This window comes from Glycine max, chromosome 6, assembly GCF_000004515.6.
Source record: "Glycine max cultivar Williams 82 chromosome 6, Glycine_max_v4.0, whole genome shotgun sequence".
In the NCBI taxonomy this organism is placed as follows: domain Eukaryota; kingdom Viridiplantae; phylum Streptophyta; class Magnoliopsida; order Fabales; family Fabaceae; genus Glycine; species Glycine max.
In genome coordinates, this window is record NC_038242.2 from 44,822,950 (window position 1) to 44,845,113 (window position 22,164).

At 31.6% G+C, this 22,164-nt stretch overlaps 3 protein-coding genes and 1 long non-coding RNA gene across 5 annotated transcripts; 3 read left to right on the plus strand and 1 right to left on the minus strand.

The window, feature by feature from the left end:
* The first annotated feature begins 2,198 nt into the window (after positions 1-2,198).
* Positions 2,199-5,411, plus strand: LOC106799107 (disease resistance protein RPV1). Its single transcript, NM_001416246.1, has 4 exons — positions 2,199-2,860; positions 3,131-4,247; positions 4,354-4,689; positions 4,850-5,411. The coding sequence occupies exons 1-4, from the start codon at positions 2,340-2,342 to the stop codon at positions 5,180-5,182; spliced, it is 2,307 nt and encodes a 768-aa protein (NP_001403175.1). The 5' UTR covers positions 2,199-2,339; the 3' UTR covers positions 5,183-5,411.
* Positions 5,412-6,570: 1,159 nt separating this feature from the next.
* On the plus strand, positions 6,571-12,509 carry LOC100500236 (uncharacterized). 2 transcript variants are annotated; one of them, NM_001416244.1, is made up of 11 exons: positions 6,571-6,920; positions 8,875-8,979; positions 9,476-9,712; positions 9,899-9,947; positions 10,627-10,731; positions 10,860-10,982; positions 11,143-11,233; positions 11,336-11,459; positions 11,586-11,743; positions 11,848-11,968; positions 12,046-12,509. In NM_001416244.1, the coding sequence occupies exons 10-11, from the start codon at positions 11,877-11,879 to the stop codon at positions 12,245-12,247; spliced, it is 294 nt and encodes a 97-aa protein (NP_001403173.1). In that variant the 5' UTR covers positions 6,571-6,920; positions 8,875-8,979; positions 9,476-9,712; positions 9,899-9,947; positions 10,627-10,731; positions 10,860-10,982; positions 11,143-11,233; positions 11,336-11,459; positions 11,586-11,743; positions 11,848-11,876; the 3' UTR covers positions 12,248-12,509. The 2 variants fall into 2 exon arrangements, with proteins under 2 accessions (NP_001403173.1, NP_001403174.1); NM_001416245.1 differs by having other exon boundaries at positions 9,476-9,947.
* LOC121175076 (uncharacterized) lies at positions 6,796-8,944 on the minus strand. The gene is made up of 2 exons (XM_041016676.1): positions 8,878-8,944; positions 6,796-6,923 (listed from the first exon to the last, which is right to left on the minus strand). Exons 1-2 carry the CDS (start codon positions 8,942-8,944, stop codon positions 6,796-6,798), a joined length of 195 nt encoding a protein of 64 aa, XP_040872610.1.
* Positions 12,510-13,213: 704 nt separating the features above from the next.
* On the plus strand, positions 13,214-14,884 carry LOC121175077 (uncharacterized). The gene is made up of 3 exons (XR_005892083.1): positions 13,214-13,969; positions 14,136-14,228; positions 14,319-14,884. It is a non-coding gene; the product is annotated as an uncharacterized lncRNA (long non-coding RNA).
* Positions 14,885-22,164: the final 7,280 nt, after the last annotated feature.

A 22,164-nucleotide genomic window follows, 5' to 3' on the forward strand; every position in this document is an offset into this window, starting at 1 on the left:
ATTTTTTCAAATGCTCTATATAATTTTGTATCTTATTTTTCTGCAGAGACCAGCTAAGACCAAACATATAATCAAATTTACATAAACTTCAAATATTTTTAATAATAATAATACAATTAAATATAAATGAGTCACGTCTTGAATGCCTAAAAATAAAAATAAAAACGCGTTAGCATTAATATCTATAGTCTTCACTAGAAAAAGCCGGGCAATGGTAAAAAGTTAATGTGCTCATACAGTTTTACCACAAAGATACTTAGTCCAACTTAACAGCCCTGCCACCGAATTGGAATTTGACACTAGCTTCTTAATAAAGGAATCGTGGAAAATAAAGTCTGACTATTTAGCTTATAAATTAAATTAAAGATAAAATATTGATTTTCATCTCTAATAAATATTTAATTTTTTATATTTTTTAATAATTTTTTATTTTTATTCTTTGGTAAAAAAATATTTTTTGTTTTTAGTCTCTAATAAATTAATAAATATTATATTTCTTTTCTGATATTTTTTACTAAAATATATTTATAATTTCTAATAAATATTTAAATTATTTATTTATTTTTTTGCTATTTTATTATTTACATTGAGTTCTAAATAAAAAAATAATTTTATTTTTGATTCTTAATAATTTTTTAATTCATAATAAATTAAAAAAATTGGTATTTTTTCCCGTATTTATTTTTATGTTATTTATCTTTTTAAAGGAATTAATAACTTTTCAAAGGTATTAATAACAAATAATTTCTTTTACCGGGGAGCAAATAAAATATTTCTAATTTATCGTAACTAAAAAAATATTTCAACGATAAAAATAAATTGTTATTTTTTATTAAAGAATAAAAAAATAAATCTTTTTTATTAAAAAATAAATATAAAATTTAGATATTTATTGAGATCATAAACATATTTTATTTTTTTTATTAATTCTTTTGAAAAAGATTAATAACAAAATAAATAAAAATATCATTAATTTATCATAAATTAAAAATATTAATAAACAAAAATAAAATTACTGTATGAAATCAATATAGATAAAAAAAAATATCATTAAAAACCAAACATTCAAATATTTATTAAAAATGAAAACACAGCCTCTTGAATTTATAACTTCATGTGAACGATTACTTTAATTAATGATAATGAAACTTTCAGTGTGTCTCACGGTAACTTTAAATAAGTGACGCGGTTTCTTGCGGATCCCAACATATGACAAGTGGGGAAGAAGCTGCCAAGAAAAACTCCTCATTTTCAGTGTCCATGCTTTCTTTGTATCCATAAACCATATATCTTAGTTGACTAAATAGAAAGCATTATTATATATCTTGAGTTGAATAGACAGAACAAGGGAAAAATAAAGTGAAAATACAAAAACAAAAAACCAAACAAATAAAGAGGAAAAGCAACACATCAAAATAGGTGACGCGGTTTCTGCGGACCCCAACATATGGCAAGTGGGGGAAGAACCTGCCAAGAAAAACCCCTCATTTTCACTATCGATGCTTTCTTTGTGTCCATAAACCATATATGTTAACTTTAATAAATAAAAAAATTAGGTTAAATTTACACATTTTTTTTCTATAATTTTAGGATTAGTATATTTTTTTCCTATAATTTAAAAATAATTTGTTTAGACTTATAATTTATATTAAATTTTTTTAATCTCATATTTAAAAATAATATTTTTAATTGTTATAATTTAAAATTTATTTTTTTAATTTTTATAATTTATATTTTAATTATCTTTTAATTTTTGTTAAAAAAATATATAAATAATTTATTATAAATTATTTTTTATCTCAAATATAATAAATTAGCTGTGAGTTACTTGTTAATATTTTTGTAATAAACTATTAATAATATTATTTATATTTTGATAATAAAGATTAAAAAAATTAAAATATAAAATATATAAATTAAAAATATCACTTTTAAATCATAGAAACTAAAATAAAATTAAAATAAAAATCATAAAAACTAAAAGAATAACTTTTAAACTATACATGTTAAAATAAAATTAAAATATAAATTATAAAAAAAATAATTTTATAGCTATAAAGATTAAAAGATAAATGATAGAAATAAAATGAGTAATTAAAAAAATAAAGAAAAATAAAGGAAGAGTGAACCCAGACAGCACATGTAAGGTAGGTTGAAAAATGAAAATCCTAAGACGCAATCGTGACATGAGAAACTGACGAGTGAACTACAGTTATTAACTTTACATAAAGCAAATTGGAAAAATAAAGAAAGAAGCGTTTCTTTCTACAATTATTAGCTTTATAATATTTCTTCACTGCCCACAGTACTTGTCCTCGCATTCCGCTTCTGCAATTGCAATGGCTTCTAAGGCCATCATCCAATACAGCTCTTCTTCTTCTTCATCTCATGCGATCATCACTACATATGATGTGTTTGTCAGCTTCCGCGGTGAAGACACGCGCAACAACTTCACTGCTTTTCTCTTTGATGCTCTCTTTGAAAATGGCATCCATGCCTTCAAAGATGATACACATCTTCAGAAAGGCGAATCCATAGCACCCGAGCTGCTACTGGCCATTCAAGAGTCTCGCCTTTTCCTTGTGGTCTTCTCTAAGAACTATGCTTCCTCAACTTGGTGCTTGCGTGAACTTGCACACATCTGCAACTGCACTATTGAACCATCCTCGAGTCGTGTTCTTCCAATTTTCTATGATGTTGATCCATCAGAGGTGCGGAAACAGAGTGGTTATTATGGGATTGCCTTTGCAGAACACGAACGAAGATTCAGAGAAGATATAGAGAAGATGGAGGAAGTGCAGAGATGGAGAGAAGCTCTGATACAAGTGGCCAATATCTCTGGCTGGGATATCCAAAATGAGTAAGTACAAATTTATATGCAGTCAGTCATATTATATCCATGTGCATACATTTCATCATTTCTTAGTCAGGTTGTTTTTATCAAACTTACTATGGCTTTCTAAAGTAGAGTTCATAGAAGTTGAGGACGTAGCATGCAAATTGACTCTAAATTTATACATCTTTAATGCAAATGGTGTTTAAAATCTCTGAAATTCTCTTGCCCTGTACATATATACATTATGTTGTGGTTCTGATAATTTGTCATTCCTCATTTTCTTTAAATTTTCAGGTCACAACCTGCAATGATTAAAGAAATTGTTCAAAAAATAAAATGTAGATTGGGTTCCAAATTTCAAAATCTTCCAAATGGTAATCTAGTTGGGATGGAATCCCGTGTTAAAGAATTAGAGAAGTGTTTAAAATTGGAGTCGGTTAGTGATGTTCGAGTTGTCGGAATTAGTGGAATGGGGGGAATAGGAAAAACGACTCTTGCAAGTGCTTTATATGAAAAGATTGCTTATCAATTTGATTTTCATTGTTTTGTTGATGATGTAAACTATATTTATCGACGTTCTGGTTCACTAGGTGTACAAAAACAGTTACTTTCTCAGTGCCTAAATGATAAAAATCTAGAGATTTGCAATGCTTCTGTGGGAACATATTTGATAGGGACAAGGCTACGCAATAAACGAGGACTTATAGTTTTTGATAATGTTAATCAGGTTGAACAACTACGCATGTTTACAGGGAGTAGAGAGACTCTATTACTTGAATGCCTAGGTGGAGGGAGCAGAATCATTATAATTTCTAGGGATGAACACATATTAAGGACACATGGAGTACATCATGTTTACGAAGTCCAGCCATTGGAAGATGACAATGCTGTTCAGTTATTTTGCAAAAATGCTTTTAAATGTGACTATATTATGAGTGATTATAAAATGTTGACATATGATGTACTATCACATGCTGATGGCCATCCCTTGGCAATTGAAGTAATAGGCAAATCTTTGCATGGTCGAAATGTTTCGCAGTGGAGAGGTATATTGGTTAGGCTAAGTGATAATAAAAGTAAGGATATAATGGATGTGTTGCGAATAAGTTATGATGATCTGGAAGAAAATGACAGGGAAATATTTTTAGATATTGCTTGTTTCTTCGATCAGGATTATTTTGAGCATTGTGAGGAGGAAATCTTGGATTTTCGTGGATTTAATCCTGAAATTGGCCTCCAAATTCTTGTTGATAAATCACTCATAACCATTTTTGATGGGAGGATTTATATGCATAGCTTGCTCAGAGATTTAGGCAAGTGTATTGTTCGAGAAAAATCACCTAAAGAGCCAAGAAAGTGGAGTAGACTCTGGGAGTGTGAAGATCTCTACAAAGTTATGTCGAACAATATGGTATAATAAATTTTTTAATGTATAATCTTCGGTTGCTCCATTTTTTCTAGAATTTGTTTGTACTTCAAAAGGTCTAATATTTTCTTTCTTGTTTGCAATGTTGTAGGAAGCAAAAAATCTGGAAGCCATAGTTGTTGATGATAAATCATGGATGTTTTTTAATACAATAATGAGAGTTGATGCTCTATCAAAAATGAAAAACCTTAAGTTGCTTAAGCTTCCCGAGTATGATAGTTTGTATGGGGATGAGGAAGAGGAGCTTTGCACATATACGAAGAAGGATTTTTTTTCAGGAAACCTGAATTATCTTTCCAATGAATTAGGATATCTTATTTGGCAATGCTATCCCTTTAACTCTCTACCTCAATGTTTTCAACCACACAATCTTTTTGAGTTGGATCTTTCTTGGAGTAGCATCCAACATTTATGGGACAGCACACAGGTAGTGTAAATTTTTATGTTTTTCCTATTTTCATTTTCTTTAAAGGAATGTATCAATAGACAAATTATCTTTGATTATTCAATTCTTGTTTGAATAATTAATAATTATGATCCAAGTGTTGTTTTTAATTTTGTCTCTTTCTATTGGCTCTTTATTGCAGCCGATACCCAATTTGAGACGTTTGAATGTCTCTTACTGCAAATATCTAATCGAGGTGCCCAATTTTGGTGAGGCCCTAAATCTTTATTGGCTAAATCTCGAAAGATGTGAACGACTCAAGCGGTTCCATCCATCCGTTGGTTTTCCTAGAAATCTTACCTATCTGAATTTAAGAGGCTGCAACAGTCTTGTCGAGTTACCACATTTTGAACAGGCCCTAAAGCTTGAAATTTTAGATCTGAGACGATGTGAACTACTAAAACAGCTACCCTCATCCATTGGTCGTCTAAGAGTCTCACTGACTTGCCAATTTTGTAGAGGACCTAAATTTTGAAGAGTTAAATCTAAGGATGTGACAACTAAGGCAGATACATCCATCCATTGGTCTCTAAAAAGCTTACTCTTTAAATTTGAAGATTGCAAAAGTCTAGTAAACTTGCCACATTTTGTAGAGGACCTAAATCTTCAAGAGTTAAATCTGAAAGGATGTGTACAACTAAGGCAGATACATTCATCCATTGGTCATCTAAGAAAGCTTACTGCTTTAAATTTGATAGATTGCAAAAGTCTAGTAAACTTGCCACATTTTGTAGAGGACCTAAATCTTGAAGAGTTAAATCTCAAAGGATGTGAAGAACTAAGGCAGATACATCCATCCATTGGTCATCTAAGAAAACTTACTGTTTTAAATTTGAGAGATTGCAAACGTCTCGTAAACTTGCCACATTTTGTAGAGGAACTAAATCTTGAAGAGTTAAATCTGGAAGGATGTGTACAACTAAGGCAGATACATCCATCCATTGGTCATCTAAGGAAGCTTACTATTTTAAATTTGAAAGATTGCAAAAGTCTAGTAAGCTTACCTAGTAACATATTGGAACTTAGTTCTCTCAGATACCTAAGCCTTTTCGGATGTTCAAACCTACAGAATATCCATTTATCGGAAGATTCAGTCAGGTGTTTGTTGCCTTCCTTTTCTATTTTCTCATGTATGCGTGAACTTGATCTAAGTTTCTGCAATTTACTTAGAATCCCTGATGCTTTTGGAAATTTCCAATGCTTAGAAAAGCTATGTTTAAGGGGAAACAATTTTGAAAGACTACCCAGCCTCAAGGAGCTTTCCAAACTGTTACATTTAAACTTACAACACTGCAAGAGATTGAGATATTTGCCTGAGCTCCCTTCACGAACTGATTGGCCTGGGAGCTGGACACCTGTTAAACATGAAGAATATGGATTGGGATTAAATATTTTCAACTGCCCAGAATTAGTTGAGAGAGATTGCTGCACCAACAATTGTTTCTCATGGATGATACAAATACTTCAGTGCCTCAGTCTTTCCGGCTTTAGTGGGCTGTTCAGCTTTCCATTATTTTCAAGTATTATTCCAGGAAGTGAAATACCAAGGTGGTTCAAGAAAGAGCATGTGGGCACGGGCAATGTCATAAACATAGACAGATCTCACTTTACGCAGCATTACAAAAATAGGATAGGCATTGCGTTGGGTGTAATCTTCGTGGTACACAAAGAAAGAAGAATGCCCCCTCCAGACATGGAACAACCTTCAATTCTTAGTATTACATGTGGCCCTTCTATTCCACCCCAACAAAGAGAGGGAGTACGTGAAGATCTTCATATTCCGGTTCATTACCGTGAACATCTTCATATTCCGGTTCTTTTCCGTGAAGATCTAGTCACGGAGGAATCGGATCACGTGGGGCTATTCTTTTTCAAACGTCCATATTTTGATGAGTTGAAAGTGGAAAGTAGATTCAGAGATCTTCATGATGAAGATTTGTATGTTGAAGTGAAGAAATATTGGTATCGTTGGGTATATAAACAAGATCTGGAATTATTAAACTTAACAACGATGCACAGTAAAAATTCGTCGCCTGGGAAGCGCAAATATTTGGCAATTGAAGAAAACAAGTAGCAATTGCAATTCAGCTAGGCTTGCTTCATAGTGAAGAATTGGAGACATATTTGAATATGGATGCAGAGTTGAAGCAGCAGTAGCAAGATCAAGTTCGCCTGGACTTTTGGCGTAAATAGTACAATCATCTCTTTAAAAGGTACAAATTAAACAAATTTCACTTTGTTTGAAACTTTGGATAATAAGGTGAGAAGAAACGCATGGTCTGTTATTAGTTTTAAAAACATAGAAATTAAACTATTTATTTATCCAGACACTATTCCTTGCTTGTCGTTTAATTTTTTAATTTGTCTTATGTAACATGTCTTTATTTCTTTCTCTATGTCTCCCTTTGCTCGATTATATATGTGTGTGATGAAAATTTAAATAATTTCAGAAAATATAATTTGATATTTGTTAATTGTATAAAGGCTATCTAATTTTGTTGTGATTTTACCCGTGCTATTAAGATATATTACTATCTTAATTTATTACCTTCAAATTATAGTATTTTGTTGAATAAACGTATTATGTCCTTGCGATTATAATATTTTTTTAAATTATCAGTATTATTTGGTTCCATGTTGTTATTGAGTAATATAAATTATTTTTATGAATTATAAGGAAATTTAGTAAAACTTTTTAGGCGTGGAACTTTAAACAAAATGAAATTTGTTTAATACACAAACTTATTTTAGTAGTTTATAGTTTATTTTCAAGCTACATGGAGTAGCAGTTAACTTATAAGTTATTAGCATTTTTTTTCTTCTCAAAATTTATTTTCACTAATTTGTTTTAAAATATTTTTTATCCTTTATTGAATTTAAAAATCCTTTTACCTATTTTAATATTTATAATTTATTGTGGGAAACTATATACTAGATGACATATTTTTTTTTATTATGAAACTTTAAATTCTGATTTTTTATTTTTTATGCAAAACTATTTATTTTAATGAATTATTGAATTGTTAATTTTTTTATTTATATGTAAATATTTGGTCCCTAAACAAAGTTAATAAGAAAATCGAGATTATATGAAAAAAAACAAATTTTCTTTGTTGTTTAAAAATAATATTCTTAAATAAAATATTTAAATATTAAAAAATAATTTTAAACAATATATGCTTATTTAATTTAATTATAATATAAAAAATGAAAAATTTATTTAAAATCATATTAGTTGATGAAAATACTTAAATATGTAGGCACGTAATTCCTTTCTTTAAGATAAATAAATAATGACTTCCACCATATCATGAATATTTTGTTTAGTCTAGTAGCATTATATTTGGTAAACTATACTTTGATGGCATTTTTTGTCCACTAAGATATAAATTCTTTTGTATTGCTTGAATACGTGCTATCCTGTTATATATGATTATCTTCGCATGTTATCATATCTCCAACTCTATTTAGGCATGAGCAAGAAGTTCTGTTCTTTCTTCGTATGCGCATTGTTTTCTTCGCATACTTTTATATGGCTAAATTATATCCTGTATAATATTTTGTTGGTATAAAATTTACATTCTACTCAATGATAAGAAGAAAGAAAAATAAAATAAACTTATGCACTGGCATATGAGAGAACTTCACCGATGAAAAAAAGATATAAGAGAATTTTTTCATAAAAAATAATTTATAAAATTTTTATCTTTTAGAAAAATTATATAAGAAAAATTCTATAAATTAATTTCAATTCTCACAATTGAATTAAATAACATATATATAATGCCTACCAACATTGCATGTTTTAGCATTGCTGTGAATTTTTATCAGACATTGCTTCTCCCCCAAAGCCGCAATGCTTTCTTTTCTTCTTCTCTCTCGATGTTCCCAGTTCCACTTTCATGGCAAAGCTTTTTATTCCATTAAAATCACTTTGAGTCTCACATGCAATTATAAAACAATGTTCACATATCCATTAGCTTCTCATTGATAGTTCCTAATACTCAAATCAGCTGTATTTTAATTTTCTCTCCTTTTTATTCTTTTTTTTTTCTGTCAAGTTGTTGTGACCCATATAAGTTCTAGGTAGTAATTTTTAAGATTCCTTGTATTTTGATATTTTAAAGAGTGATTTTTTAAGCTCCTAGAATCTCCATTTGGGTGCAGGAATAATCTTCATCCATCCTTTCTTCATGTATTTCTCTCTAAGGGAAAGAGAAGCTAGAGCTTGAATCATTTTGGGTTTTGAAGAGTATAGATAGGTGGGAAAAGGTGAGGATTTTCCTAATCCTATAATTTTCAATTTGCATGCGAATTTGATTCTTAGAGCACTAAGTCTCTCTTTGTCTAATTGGATGCCATTGTTAGTCTCATACATATTTAGAACCTGTTTTTGATGTGTATTGATCCCCATGCCCCAATTTTGTTCTGTAAATATGGATTTAAGAACAGCCATGCCAATTGCTTTGGTGTTAAAACAAAGTTGGCCAAGGACTAGTGTCTTAAAGCTTATTAAAATTCATATAATTTATTTTCTTGAATTTCTTGCTGTTGGTGAATCATCTATCTTTATACAAACAAGGTCCTAACATTATAAGGAAATGTCAAAAATGTCCCTACTTTGCTGAGGTGTCGAAATATTAAGCCATGTAGTTCCCGCCCAAAAACGTCAACATCACGCTATGTAGTTTCTTTTTATTTTGTCTTCGGGTTTTTATTGCACTTTTGTTTACAATGCGCTTCTATTTCCAATGCGCTTCTATGACAGAGAGGATGTGGGCTCAGACCATAATTTGCAAGAGATAGAACACACAATGCAAGTGTTTTGAAGCTAAACCAAGTCACCAGTAACCCTAACTGCACCTCCCTTTTGTTTGAATGAGAAAGAAGATGAAATGGAAGTGGTTGGATGGTGAATAAAGTCACCAGCAACCCGAGTACAAGTTTGTTTTCTTTGCAGGAGAAAGAAGAAGGTGAAATAAGTAACCCACAACCCTAAGTACAGGTTCCTTTTCTTTGCATAACCAAACTTTGCGATTTCCTTATTTGTTATTTGTTATGTTGCGATTTTTTTGTCAAATTTGCATGAGTACAAGTACGTCATGTGTTAGTTTTTTGTTTAGTTTACGGTTTTTATTTACTTGGTGTATATATACTTCACGATTTCCTTATTTGCTATTTGTTATGCTAGGATTTTTTTATTATGCTGCGATTATGAAGTCAAAACTGCATGAGTACAGGTTCGTCGTGTCTTGGTTTGTTTAATTTATGGTTTTTATCTACCTTTTGTTCTGATTCCCTTACTTGAAATAGAACCCTTTACCTACATTTTCTTTTTGCTTTCCAAAACGTCTATGATTATATATTTGTGTCGTAGCAGTGGCTCACTAGGTGTTTCATGGCATCTCCTATGTTGTTTGCAAAGTGTTCTGCCTTTCTATGTTGTTTGGATTTATATCTACTTGGTGTATATATACATTTGTTTTTATGTACTTGGTCTATATATACATTTGGTGATAAACGTCTATTTTATTTATGTGTGTTCTCTTTGCAACATAGACTGATACTTTTTGTTATTCCCCACTATGTGCTTCAGACAGTGTATGTCCACAGTTTGAGGTAAAGTGTTTTGATTCCCTTACTTGAAACAGAACCCTTTGCCTACATTATTGTTTTTTTTTTGCCTTTCCAATCCTTCTATGATCATACATTTGTGCCGTAGTAGTGGCCCACTAGGTGTTTCATGGCCTCTGCTATGTTGTTTGCAAAGTGTTCTGCCTGTCTATGTTGTTTGCAAAACAAATTGAGACCTTTTGTTATTCCCCATTGTTTGCTTCAGACATTGTATGTCCATAGTGTATTGTGTTTTATAAATTATTCTTTTGTATTTATAAAGAAAATATTGTGTTTTATTTGTAGCGATGTCTCGCAAGGAAAACCTGATCTTTGAATTGCATACCAAGAAAGGGGCTTGGAAGATAGCAATATGAATCACTGATATGTGGCACGTTAACAAGCACAATGGTAGGCAAGCAATTAAGATGGTGTTGATGGACCAAATGACGATTTTGATGTTATTCGATATACTGTAATTGAGTACATTCATTTTAGTGCTTTGATACATTCATGAGTTTCATTCCTGACTCTTGTAGGGTGCAATGATTGGCGTTACTCTATGGCAATAACTGTTTGCTGAATTTGAGGCAAAGTTGCATTGTGGTTCTGCATATTTGATTCAGAACATTAAAGTTGTTGACAATCATTCTACATACAAAGTAAGTACGATTTCATTTGTGGTTTACTTGGTGGTTATGTTAACACTTGCTAAGATCAAAGATCCTAAAGGTCATTCTAATGGAGTTTTCTATTTCTTTTAAATTTGCTTCTATTTATTATATGAATGCATTTTACATGTAACTATAATATTATTTGCAGACAAATATCCCTTCAATGTCCAAAATATCAAGCATGGGTCAAAGTTGTATGTCAACATTGATATAGCAAAAATCCAAGAATTCCATAATAGGTACAATGCATATATTTTTGGAACACTCAAATTTGACCTTCATCTTTTGTTGCATGCTCATAATAAAACCAAAATTTATTCATGTTGATGAATGCATATTAGATGTAGGTATGTCGTTCTATGCTGGCAGAGTATCAAATGAAGGAAGTGTTTCTCAATCACAATATAGCTAATATTCCCAACGAAACTCAGTTGAAAAGTTCTTGCATAATGCTCAAATGGTTAGGTTAGTTGAAATAAGCAGACTGAGAAAGGTAACAAGTTTAACTTTCAAATTAATGACCCTGTTATTTGAATAACTGTTATCAAGATTAACCGTTCATTCATTTATGTTTTGCATGTACTAATTTAGGACTGTTACTAGTTGATCGTTGGTACGGTGGATGAAGTCATCATTGATACACAATGGAGTTATGATAATTATCTCTACTGTACTACGACATTTGATCCATTGAAAATTGGTGTCAATTTTTGTTCGTGCTAGAACTAAGTTACTCACACCGTTCCAAGGTAACTTATATGTCTCCCCAAATTTCCAACAAAGTCAATTCCAATGAGTTATTATGTATATTATTTTAGTGTTTATTAAAAGGGATCGAATATTGTTGTGTTAGGTATAAGTTAGTTCTAAAAATGGAACAGAATGAGGAGAAGGCTAACTTCCATTTTTGGGATGCAACATGTATCAAAATTTTTGGCAAAACGATCGATCAATGTCGCCAAGAGTAGATTGCAGTATGTTTTCTGAATTAGAATCATCCATGTATGTTATCTATATTCATATTGCATTTAATTTGTTTATTTATTCATAGAGTGGCGATGAGATCAAGGTTTTCCCTCCCTATTTTGATGAATTATTGGGAAAGACTTGGGCTGTCAGATTTTAGTACCATGCACGATGCTCAAAAAGGCCTACAATGTGTTGCTGAACCTTGGTACCAATATTTGAGAGACAATGCCTTCAGTGTTGGAGATGAGATATGTTTCTACTTTAGGCCTTATAAAAAAGTATGAGAGTTGATAATAAAAAAATAGTTGGCTTGGGATGATAGTGACTCCAATTGAAGATGGTAGTTTAGTAGCTTATTTTAGAATTGTTTGTTGGTGAAATTATTATGTGTCGTCTATGCTAAAGTACTTCTATGTTGTAATTCAATTACCTAGCATTACCAGACAATGTTTCCTTTCGGTATTTACGACTATCTGAACAACGTTACAGAACTATATGGTTATTTACTATTTGTTGAAATATATAACTTCCTTTTGGATATATTCATATATTGGTATATAGTATTAATTTGTGCAATCCGAAAGAACATTGAACCCTATCAATGGTTGTTACATATATCAATGCTATCCAAAAAGTTTTAAATCTAGTACATAAGAAGATTTTGTTATAAACATTGTTTGTAAAACTTTGTATTTTGAAATCAACAAGTTTATCAATAATACCTGTTTAACACAAATAAGACTAATAAATTAACAAACACACCAAAGATTTCAACAAAACACAAATTCAATAAAATATAACAAATATATTGTATAAAACATTTTTGTGAAAGCTGTCAACACAAATAACGAAATGTAGGTACCAAATTACTGTAGCGTTGATAGAAGTCTCAGCCTAAACCACACAAATGTCTAATCATAAACTTGGTGGGAAACAAAAATACGCGAGGGAATGCACAAGTCACCCTTCTTCCTTTTCTTTACTAGCTTCTCATGACTATCAATGGTGAACAATATCAAAATCTTCACCCAACTTCTACAACATCAATTCTCATTCAATAGTAGGTAAAAGCCGGATGATGATAAATGATGAACAAAATGGGAAGCCGAAAAGTAAGATTTCCACAACATCACAACTTCCCTCCAACATGAACAACAAAAGATATATCTTCTACTCCTAAATCTGAAGGAAATTTTCTATATTTATACAATTTATTATATGTTATACTTAATATTCTAACAGCCATTCATGTACCATTATTTGTTCTGAAACAATATCATGTGGCTACTATTCGTACATTGCTAGATATACGGAAGTAATACTACATGTTGCAGGATTATATGTTGCACCTAAATTCTTATTTTCAAAGAATCACAAAATGTTGTAGAATACTTTAACAACTGGAAGTTCAAATGGAAAATTCTGCCCAACAAAGGAAAAATAGAAAACACATTTTGCAAAAAAGAAGACAAGGTTCTGACACTCCACATCAGCATTTAGCAAATGGTAACAATGACTACAAACCCCCAATTGACGTGTACATATTATAATAAATACTAATTCAAATATAAATATTGTTATTGCAGAAAAAATGTAAGCGTATTTCAACATGTCACCCACACTTTATTGATGACAGTCCTACACTACATACACAGTGCACACCTTTGGCAAACATCACTTCTTCTTCGAATCAGTCCCACCAACATTACACTAGGGAATTTCAAATTCGACGAAAGCATACTATCAATGTACATACCATCAACGCTTTATCATCTAGACAAATCTATTGTACAAGTTTGGGAAAGAAAATATAACTTCATCAAACCTCAAACGACCATTAACTTCTACAGAACATACAACCACACCTGCTGCTCCAATTCAATCTGCCAATATGTCTCAACATATACATTCTGGGAGATATACAATACACAAATCAATACTAATATCTCACATCTCATATGATAGTGATGACGAAAACAATATAAACTAGACAAACATTGATACAGGTAATATGTGATTATTGTTATTACATCTAAAATGACTAAATCCGTGTGGATTATAATTACATCATGTCAAATTGATCACCATGTACATTTAACTTCTTACTTTTCTAACTTACTTAATTGGTTACAATAGACCACATTTTAAATTACACAAATTTGTGTCATGTAGAATATTCATTTGACAACCCAACACCAATAGAGGATGATGCTGATACTGATCATCATAGCAATCATCATACACCATATGATTGTCAAAATACCGGTATTGAACTTCAAACTTCAACTTACATTTTGTTGTCTTTTCATTTCTTTTGCACGTGGGGAGAATCTAAACTTTTGAATGAATGTGTAGGTGCAACATACAATGATATTGGAGATCCAGTTTGGCAATGCAAGCATTGTAATGCTATGATGTGGTATGATGAGAGGATTAACAAGGACAAGCAGTCCAAAAACCCAAGGTTTGTATTATGTAACCCAAGGTTTGTATTATGTTGCGGTGATGGAAAAATACAACTTCCTCTACTACAAGATCCTCCACAACCATTGAGACAACTACTATTTGACACCAACAGTACAGAAGCTAGAAATTTCCAACAAAACATTCGTTCATATAATCTAATGTTTGTATTCACATCACCTGGTGTCAAAGTTGACACAACCTATAATACTAGAAGAGGTCCTTTTACATTTCACATACATGGTTAAGGGCACCATCTTATTGGAAGCCTCCAACCTATGGCTGATAATTCATCCAAATTTGCACAGCTTTATATTTATGATACTGACAACGAAGTTAAGAACAGGTTTTCCCCAAACCCGTAAGTTTTTAACATTCGACAAATTACATGTTACATTAATTATGAGGGATCAGGGTTGAGTGTCTTAGTAGATATGAGTGAAAATTGAGAAAGTATTAAACAGATAAACACATTAATATTGCATCGAGGGTAGTTGTATCACTAATCAATCATAAAAAAATTTCAATATAACTTATACATTAATTATTATAAAAATTAATAGATTTTTCATACATAAAAATTTTGTGATTAAATAAAAATATAATTTGTGCACATATTATTTATTTAATAAGCTACAGTTGAAGAGAATAAAACTATCAAAGTTTACAAGTCATTTTCATTCATTTTAAAAGAGTATATAAATAAATAAAAAGTTTGCTAAGACATTTTAATATCAAGAGAGTTTCTAATACCCAAGGATGACCTCCTTTTCCAAACTACAGACAAAATGCCATAATATCTAAAATAGTTTAGTAGTATAAGAAATTTTAGATGAAAGCTAATTCTAAAGTTTGATTTCCGTCAAAGATTTTTGCATCATTAATCAATCAAAAAAATTAAAATTTTAACTTATAAAACAGTTATTATAAAAAATTATCATATGTGATGACTTTGTGATTACAAGACAATAAAATTTGTGCACATGTTTTTCATTTATTATTTTATAGTTAGAGAAGTTAAAATTATCAAAGTTTATAATTTATTTTCATTCTTTTTTGAATAAATAAATTGTTGATCCAATTACATGACTCCAGTTATCATATATCGTTGACACGTTTTGCTTAAACATGGAGAAATTAAGAATTGTAAGAACTAGAATAAGAAAGATAACAACAAGAAATATACATGTGACAAGGTGTTTCGCGTAAGCATGACTGTTACATGAAGAAAAATAGAAATGAATATTTCTATTTTTTTCAAATAACGTAGAGGATTCAACTTTTTTCATTCACCAAAAAGTAGTCTAACAGAATAAAGATATTTTTTTATACTCTTATTTTTAGAATTTTTATACTTTTATGCATATTTTAATTTTTAATCTAAGTATTAAAACAAAAATAAAAAATAAAGGAATGAAGCGGAACAACCGAGCGTAGACATGGTAACTGACTAGTTATTTTTTAAAAGTAGATAGTAAACTGGCTATTCCATCCTCACACTATTTCATACTAGTCATTTAATCTTTTAATTTGTCTTCGGCTCTTTGCATATTATTTGGTTTCTAAATTTAGGAATATCACTCCAAGCGTGAACTTCCATGTGCCAACCAATTTAACATCAAGTGAATGGTGGCTATTGTATCTTCATATATATCTTTATCACATAGAATAAAATGAAGTAACAAACCAAAATGGTGAAAGGATGCTGCCAAACCCTCCCTGGGGATATAATCAAGTTGATGCATAATCAATTTGAGCATCCGGGAATAATCAAGCAAAGGAACAATGGCAAGTAGATATTGTTGGAAAGGATCTGATCTGAACATCCTTGAACAGAATAGACCATGCCAGTTGCCATTTTACTGTCACGGATGAGTGGAATGTTTTATGACAATTGGGCATTGGTGCCAAAGAACAAAAGAGAAAGGAATTTTTGAAGTCCCACCAGATAATGACTGAAACGAGAATATAGTGAGTGAAGGGGCTCAGTTACTTTTACAATCACAAGTTTCTATGATAGCATTGAAGTTCCTTCTTTTTCTTCCATGTACTTATCTTGTGTTTCTGACTGTAAATAGACCAAATGACCAGTGTGTAATTGTGGTTATGTATAGCTAGTTGTATTGGTTATGACATATCCCGAAAGAATAACGAGTATATATATACAACAATCATCCCGGTGCCCAAAAAGGAACATGGAAAACCAACCATGCCGGCCCCAACATGAAAATTAACCGTCCATGCAAAAATTAATATTATTGATACAAAATGGTAATGCACCAAATTGTATCGGATAAGAATGTAGCAAACTGTCAATAATCTTATTGTGAATTCATTTAATTTTGTATTGGATACAAAGGATAAGTTTCAGGTACAGGTACAATATTTGTAGATCAAAACACTGTGCATACCTAAACAACTCATAAAAGAATTGGTATACAGTAATCTGCAATTCTGCATCACTATGACATGATACTCCATAGACTAATTTATGAAATAGTGACCTTTAAAACAATTATAACTAACACATGGCCCTGGAAATCAACATAAACCTCAGTCAGCAACATGTTTGTACCACTACATTATTTCCTGTCTGCATGTAATCAATGCCAAGCTGAAGCTGAAATCAAATTTCTCTCCTTCCATCCCAGTAGCATGGCCCCATCCTTCTCCACAAGATTATAATGTTCTGAATAGCACCTCAGCAGGCTTCTTATGACAGAATTCACATAAGCTGGAAAATATAAAGTTTGAGGCTCCCTCTGTTACTTAGCACTAGAGTAAGCATTTCTCTTTATTAGTTTAAGTCAAACCTCATCCATTTAAGCCAAAACAACAGTTGTGCCAAAAATAAATCTGCATAACAGGCGTTGAAACCTACCTGACAAGAATATTCAACAAATATTCTACAAAACTTCAAAATTTATGGAACCAGTAAGTCCGCAAAGAGGACTTCCAGATCTAAAGTTCACAAAAATACCAAAGACCAACTCTGCCAGACCTTAACACACAAACTTCTGCAAGACAGCTTATCTGGTGTCAAAATTTGGCAGCAACCACTAACCATTTCAATTCTAAGCTTTCTTGATGTTTTAGCCATCCCACTCTTAACTTTTCCCAAACCCATTGCACTAAGCTTGTTAAACCTTAGAGTTTAGGTTATTTAGAAGATTTTACCTTTTTGGTTCAAAACTCTCTAATTAAATATAAGTCCTATTGATCAATAGTATGAAACACAGTTTCTTCACAAATAATCCCAAACTCTTCATGAAATAAAAAATATTACAGATAAAAATAAACTATTGAAATTGCTCTGCACCTTGTTCGAGACAACAAGGCCATTGGATTCACAGCCAATAGATTTTTGTCCAGAGAATGCTTTCTGACTGCCTGCTTCCTAATCTCTCAAGCCACCAACACCGTTTCAGACACACCTTTAAAACAACTACAGGCATTTAAAACAACTACAGTCAAAGAGTCTCGTAGGACAAAGGATCAAAATAAAGAAATTACGGATGGCTCAAGCACCTGAAAATATCCATCTTTACACATGAAAACGATATAGAGTTAGTTTGGAGAAGTTTTTCAATAAGCACTTTAAGAAAATGAAAAAAGAAATAAGAACTGGTCACAAATTTAAGAGAAGTTACAATGTACACAACATATTGGAGATAACCCCAGGACCAGCATGAGTGTGAAAAATCAAAATTGCCCAAAAATAGTTCATGCTCTGCCGAGAGAGCATGCTGGAAACAAAGTAACATATAGCTTGAAATTTCTTGAAGCGAAAATAAGGACATGAATGATTGGCAGCGATACATAATTCAAATAGGGACATAAGTAGCAACGTAATTGAGATAAAAGTTGGAAACATCTCAAACAACTTCCCTACAAAATGATTTCTAAGATTTCATGTCTTTGATAAACTTTCTCAGAACAATATGAAGTTTAACTTTAAATAGAGCAGAGGCAGCTACCACAAATGTTCACTTTGTAATTGTACTGTATAAAACGACCAAATGTACCTACCAACAAAGAGAAACTTTGAATACTTCCATGCCTACCTATAAATTTTCGAAGATAATAAAAAGGGCCCAATGTCATCATCAAACTTAACCCTTATGATCTCCAACCAAATGCATTCACCTGAATCATAGAAAAATCCATGGAGAGATATTTATTTAGCAAGTTCATGCTCATTGAGGCTTCTGCCCTCTCTTCCTCCTAAATTTCTCCCCTCTCATTGGGCTCATTGGTATGTTTCATTAGAAGTCAATTTATTAGAGAATTTATATAAGTTCAGGTAAATTCATTTCAATATTACACTGAGAGGATTTCTGATACTTCTATAGAACTGCTCAAGTAATTTATATTCTATGATAAGAACATAAAACTTCGTACCCCATTGCCCAGAGGCTCTTCGCTATGCGAAGGTATGGGGGAGGGATATTGTACGCAGCCTTACCCTTGCATATGCAAAGAGGCTGTTTCCGGATTCGAACCCATGACCAACAAGTCACCAAGGCACAACTTTACCGCTGCACCAGGGCTCGCTCTCATTCTATGTTAAGAACATAATACTTAAAAAATGAAATCAGTTGTTTACTCTTTCTTTTTGCTTCTTTTACATTTTAATCCTTAGATAAGTAGCTAATCCTACGCAAGAACCTAGCTAGCTCATAAAAATACTTCACCAATTCGCACAGATCTATATACTGAGAAGGGGCGGTTTATTTTAAGTGCATGTGAATGGCAGACCTGGTGATTTGCAAGCTCTCCATCTTGAGAAGTCCACTCGAAACAGAGCAATCACCGAATCCACAATCTGCCAAAAATAAATTTGGTCAACTGTCCATATCCCATGATATTGCAAACTGCATAGTGCATAGGAAAGATAAGTATAGGCACGAGCAGATATAACAATCACAAACAGAATATGTTTAGGTGTCAACACCAAACTACTTTCCTTCAGAACCTATTATGATATATATGAAACCAACTAAACTTATACTGCCCCAGGATCCATGCCAAATCTCTCAGCTATGGGAACAATTCAGTCTGGTCGGCTACAGTTATTTGTGAATGAACAGGAAACATTGGTAAAATTTGGACGACATTAGTTGAAAAAACAATCACAATTCATAAGTTATGAGTGGAATCTATCTGAATCAAGATATGAGTTGAAAAAACAATCACAAATTTGGACGACATCATTTGAAAAAACAATCACAATGCAGAGGTGAACTTATGAAATTAAAAATGAGCCGAATCTATCTGAATCAACATATGAGTTGTGTTTTCACAGCAATTCTCCAAACGATTGTGTAATTGCCGATGTTTCAACCCCGCCTTTTTAAAAAGAAAATTTCAAAAACAAAATATTTATAGCATATTACACCGTCAAATTTCAAGACAGTAAGAAAGAAATTCCCAGCGTTAAGCTACCTCCTAGCAATTCATCAAGCGCTTGGCTTCCGGTAGTTAGTCAGATCACCGAACATTAAATCTTTTCATTTTTTCTATTTTCTATCTCTACGCCCATAGAATGTTCTTGCTCAAGACATGAATCACACAATTGAAGAACAACACATTCTTCAGAAATACTTAGCAGAGATTTAATATACCTAACAATAATGTTCCCGTGCTGTTTTTTTTTTTCAAGAGAGAAATCTCACGAATGGTGGTGTTGGGATCTTACTAGTTTATTACCATAAAATATAAACATAAAATACTTTTTATATTGACATTCAATATGAATTTATCTTATTAGTTTATTACCATATCATATATATTATAGAATCAGATAATGTGGCTGGAAGACTAATTTCTTTTTGAATGTTTAACAAGCATGTGCTATTTAAAGATATAAAAAAATGAATATTAATGAGTGAAAGTGGCTCGTGAAAATGATGATTTGAAACAATAAACCTTTTGTCTTTGTTTATTATATATTTCATCCAGGTGGTGTTTTTCACAAACTCTAAAACAGAAGCAAACAAATTGGCCATGTTGATAGCAAGGTTGTACATCGGGTGCCATGCATGACATAATATCTCTAAGGAAGGCTTACCATATATGGTAATGCAACTCGGACAATGGGAGCCATAGCTCAAAGCATCTAGAAATTTAATGCAGTGCAAATATAAGCTAAGCATTTATTAGATTCATTTTTAAATTTTATATATGATTTTTTTTTTCTAATTTCATGTCCATAGGCTTCCAAATTTTCGGAATAAAGAAGGCAGCAAGACACTCTGTAAATCATCATAATACCTAAATAAAGACAAGGTTCCATATCTCAATGTAGGCAGGATCATCATCCTTATTAACCAACAATGCAGCATCACGGTTAACAATGCTTTTGTTAAATTGACAAGCAAATTGTGACAGCAATCTAATAAGAATGATCCAAATTAGAGAAATGAACTAAGATTTCTATTCTGGCACTTCCTGGATCCCTAGCTAAGTATCAACAAGATACATGAAGAATCAAATGAAAGTGTAACCCTTCCAGTATTAGAAACATGAAAATTTTCCAACCGAAGCCTCAATTCAATCACACATCCCCACCCCCTAACTAACTTCTTTTTGCATAATTTATTTCATCTAATCAAATACATTGAAATATTTATTGGACAGTTTTTATTATAACTAAGTTTTAATTCCCTGTAAATATGTTCCAAAATCAAGTTCAAATATTGTGACTTAATTTTAATCAACAAAATTATGGATGGGGTCTGGAATTGTAATAAATTTTCATTTCAACTTTTTTTCTATAAATAAAATGAACACTTTAGATGAATAAGTTGGATGCACCAAATTATCATAATAATAAGATGCACCAAATTATCATAATAATAAATGACTGACCCGCGTATACAAAGAGCATTCCGTAGGTCTCTAGAAGCTGCAACAACTTTCTGCAAAGTGCCGTTCTAATTAAGCTTTCCATATTATATTCAAGATGAATTACAATAGCACTTTCTTAATCTCCTCTTTTCCTTAATTTATTTAAAACATAGTAAAATGGGACTTGATGCACTTTACCTAAGAATAAAAATGATAGCATCTCATTATTTTTTCAAATATATAAATGGACTCATAGCACATAGTTCCAGGACTTGCTGTTGAAAAACAGTGTAACAAAGTTCCTGGTGATGAAACAAAAAGTTATTAACAATAATATTCAACAAGAAAAAATGCAATATTTGGTTCACATTTTTTATTCCACAAAGTGAGTAAACTATTTAACAAAGCATCACAATGACAATTTTCTTCCGGTGGTCATGATTCAAGGTGAAGATGGCACAACCATATAACTCAATTTTCTTCCGGTGGTCATGATTTACTAGCCATGAACAATTTTGCATTTTAAAGAAATTTACCTATTAACATACATCTAGAAAAAGGAAAGGTGGTGAGCATGAAATGATCATGGAGAACGATCCTGTCTTTGGTTATCAAATAATCTAATTCATCAGCGACTATGAATTTGTTACTATGAAGGTACATTACTTCTTTGTTAGCATCCAATTAAAAAGATAAAAACATAACTTCCGATATCTATGCAACTTGTTCACAGTCATCAATCCATAACATCACTAAGAGCATGAAACCAGCAAGTATATCATACCTCCTTAGCCCAATTGAGTAATTTATCTTTCACTTTCTCCATAGATAATGATTTCCCAGGACACCCGCATATATAGAGACTCTCAGCCTTCTTGTGCTCAACGCA

Coding starts and splice junctions, on each gene's coding strand:
- LOC106799107 (NM_001416246.1), top strand. CDS start 2,340: ATGGCTTCTAAGGCCATCATCCAATACAGCTCTTCTTCTTCTTCATCT. Junction 4,248..4,353: donor AAGTTATGTCGAACAATATG/GTATAATAAATT, acceptor GCAATGTTGTAG/GAAGCAAAAAATCTGGAAGC. Junction 4,690..4,849: donor ATTTATGGGACAGCACACAG/GTAGTGTAAATT, acceptor TCTTTATTGCAG/CCGATACCCAATTTGAGACG.
- LOC121175076 (XM_041016676.1), bottom strand. CDS start 8,944: ATGATTCAAGCTCTAGCTTCTCTTTCCCTTAGAGAGAAATACATGAAG. Junction 6,924..8,877: donor GAAAGGATGGATGAAGATTA/TTCCTGCACCCA, acceptor TTGTTTAATTTG/TACCTTTTAAAGAGATGATT.
- LOC100500236 (NM_001416245.1), top strand. CDS start 11,877: ATGAGGAGAAGGCTAACTTCCATTTTTGGGATGCAACATGTATCAAAA. Junction 11,969..12,045: donor GTCGCCAAGAGTAGATTGCA/GTATGTTTTCTG, acceptor ATTTATTCATAG/AGTGGCGATGAGATCAAGGT.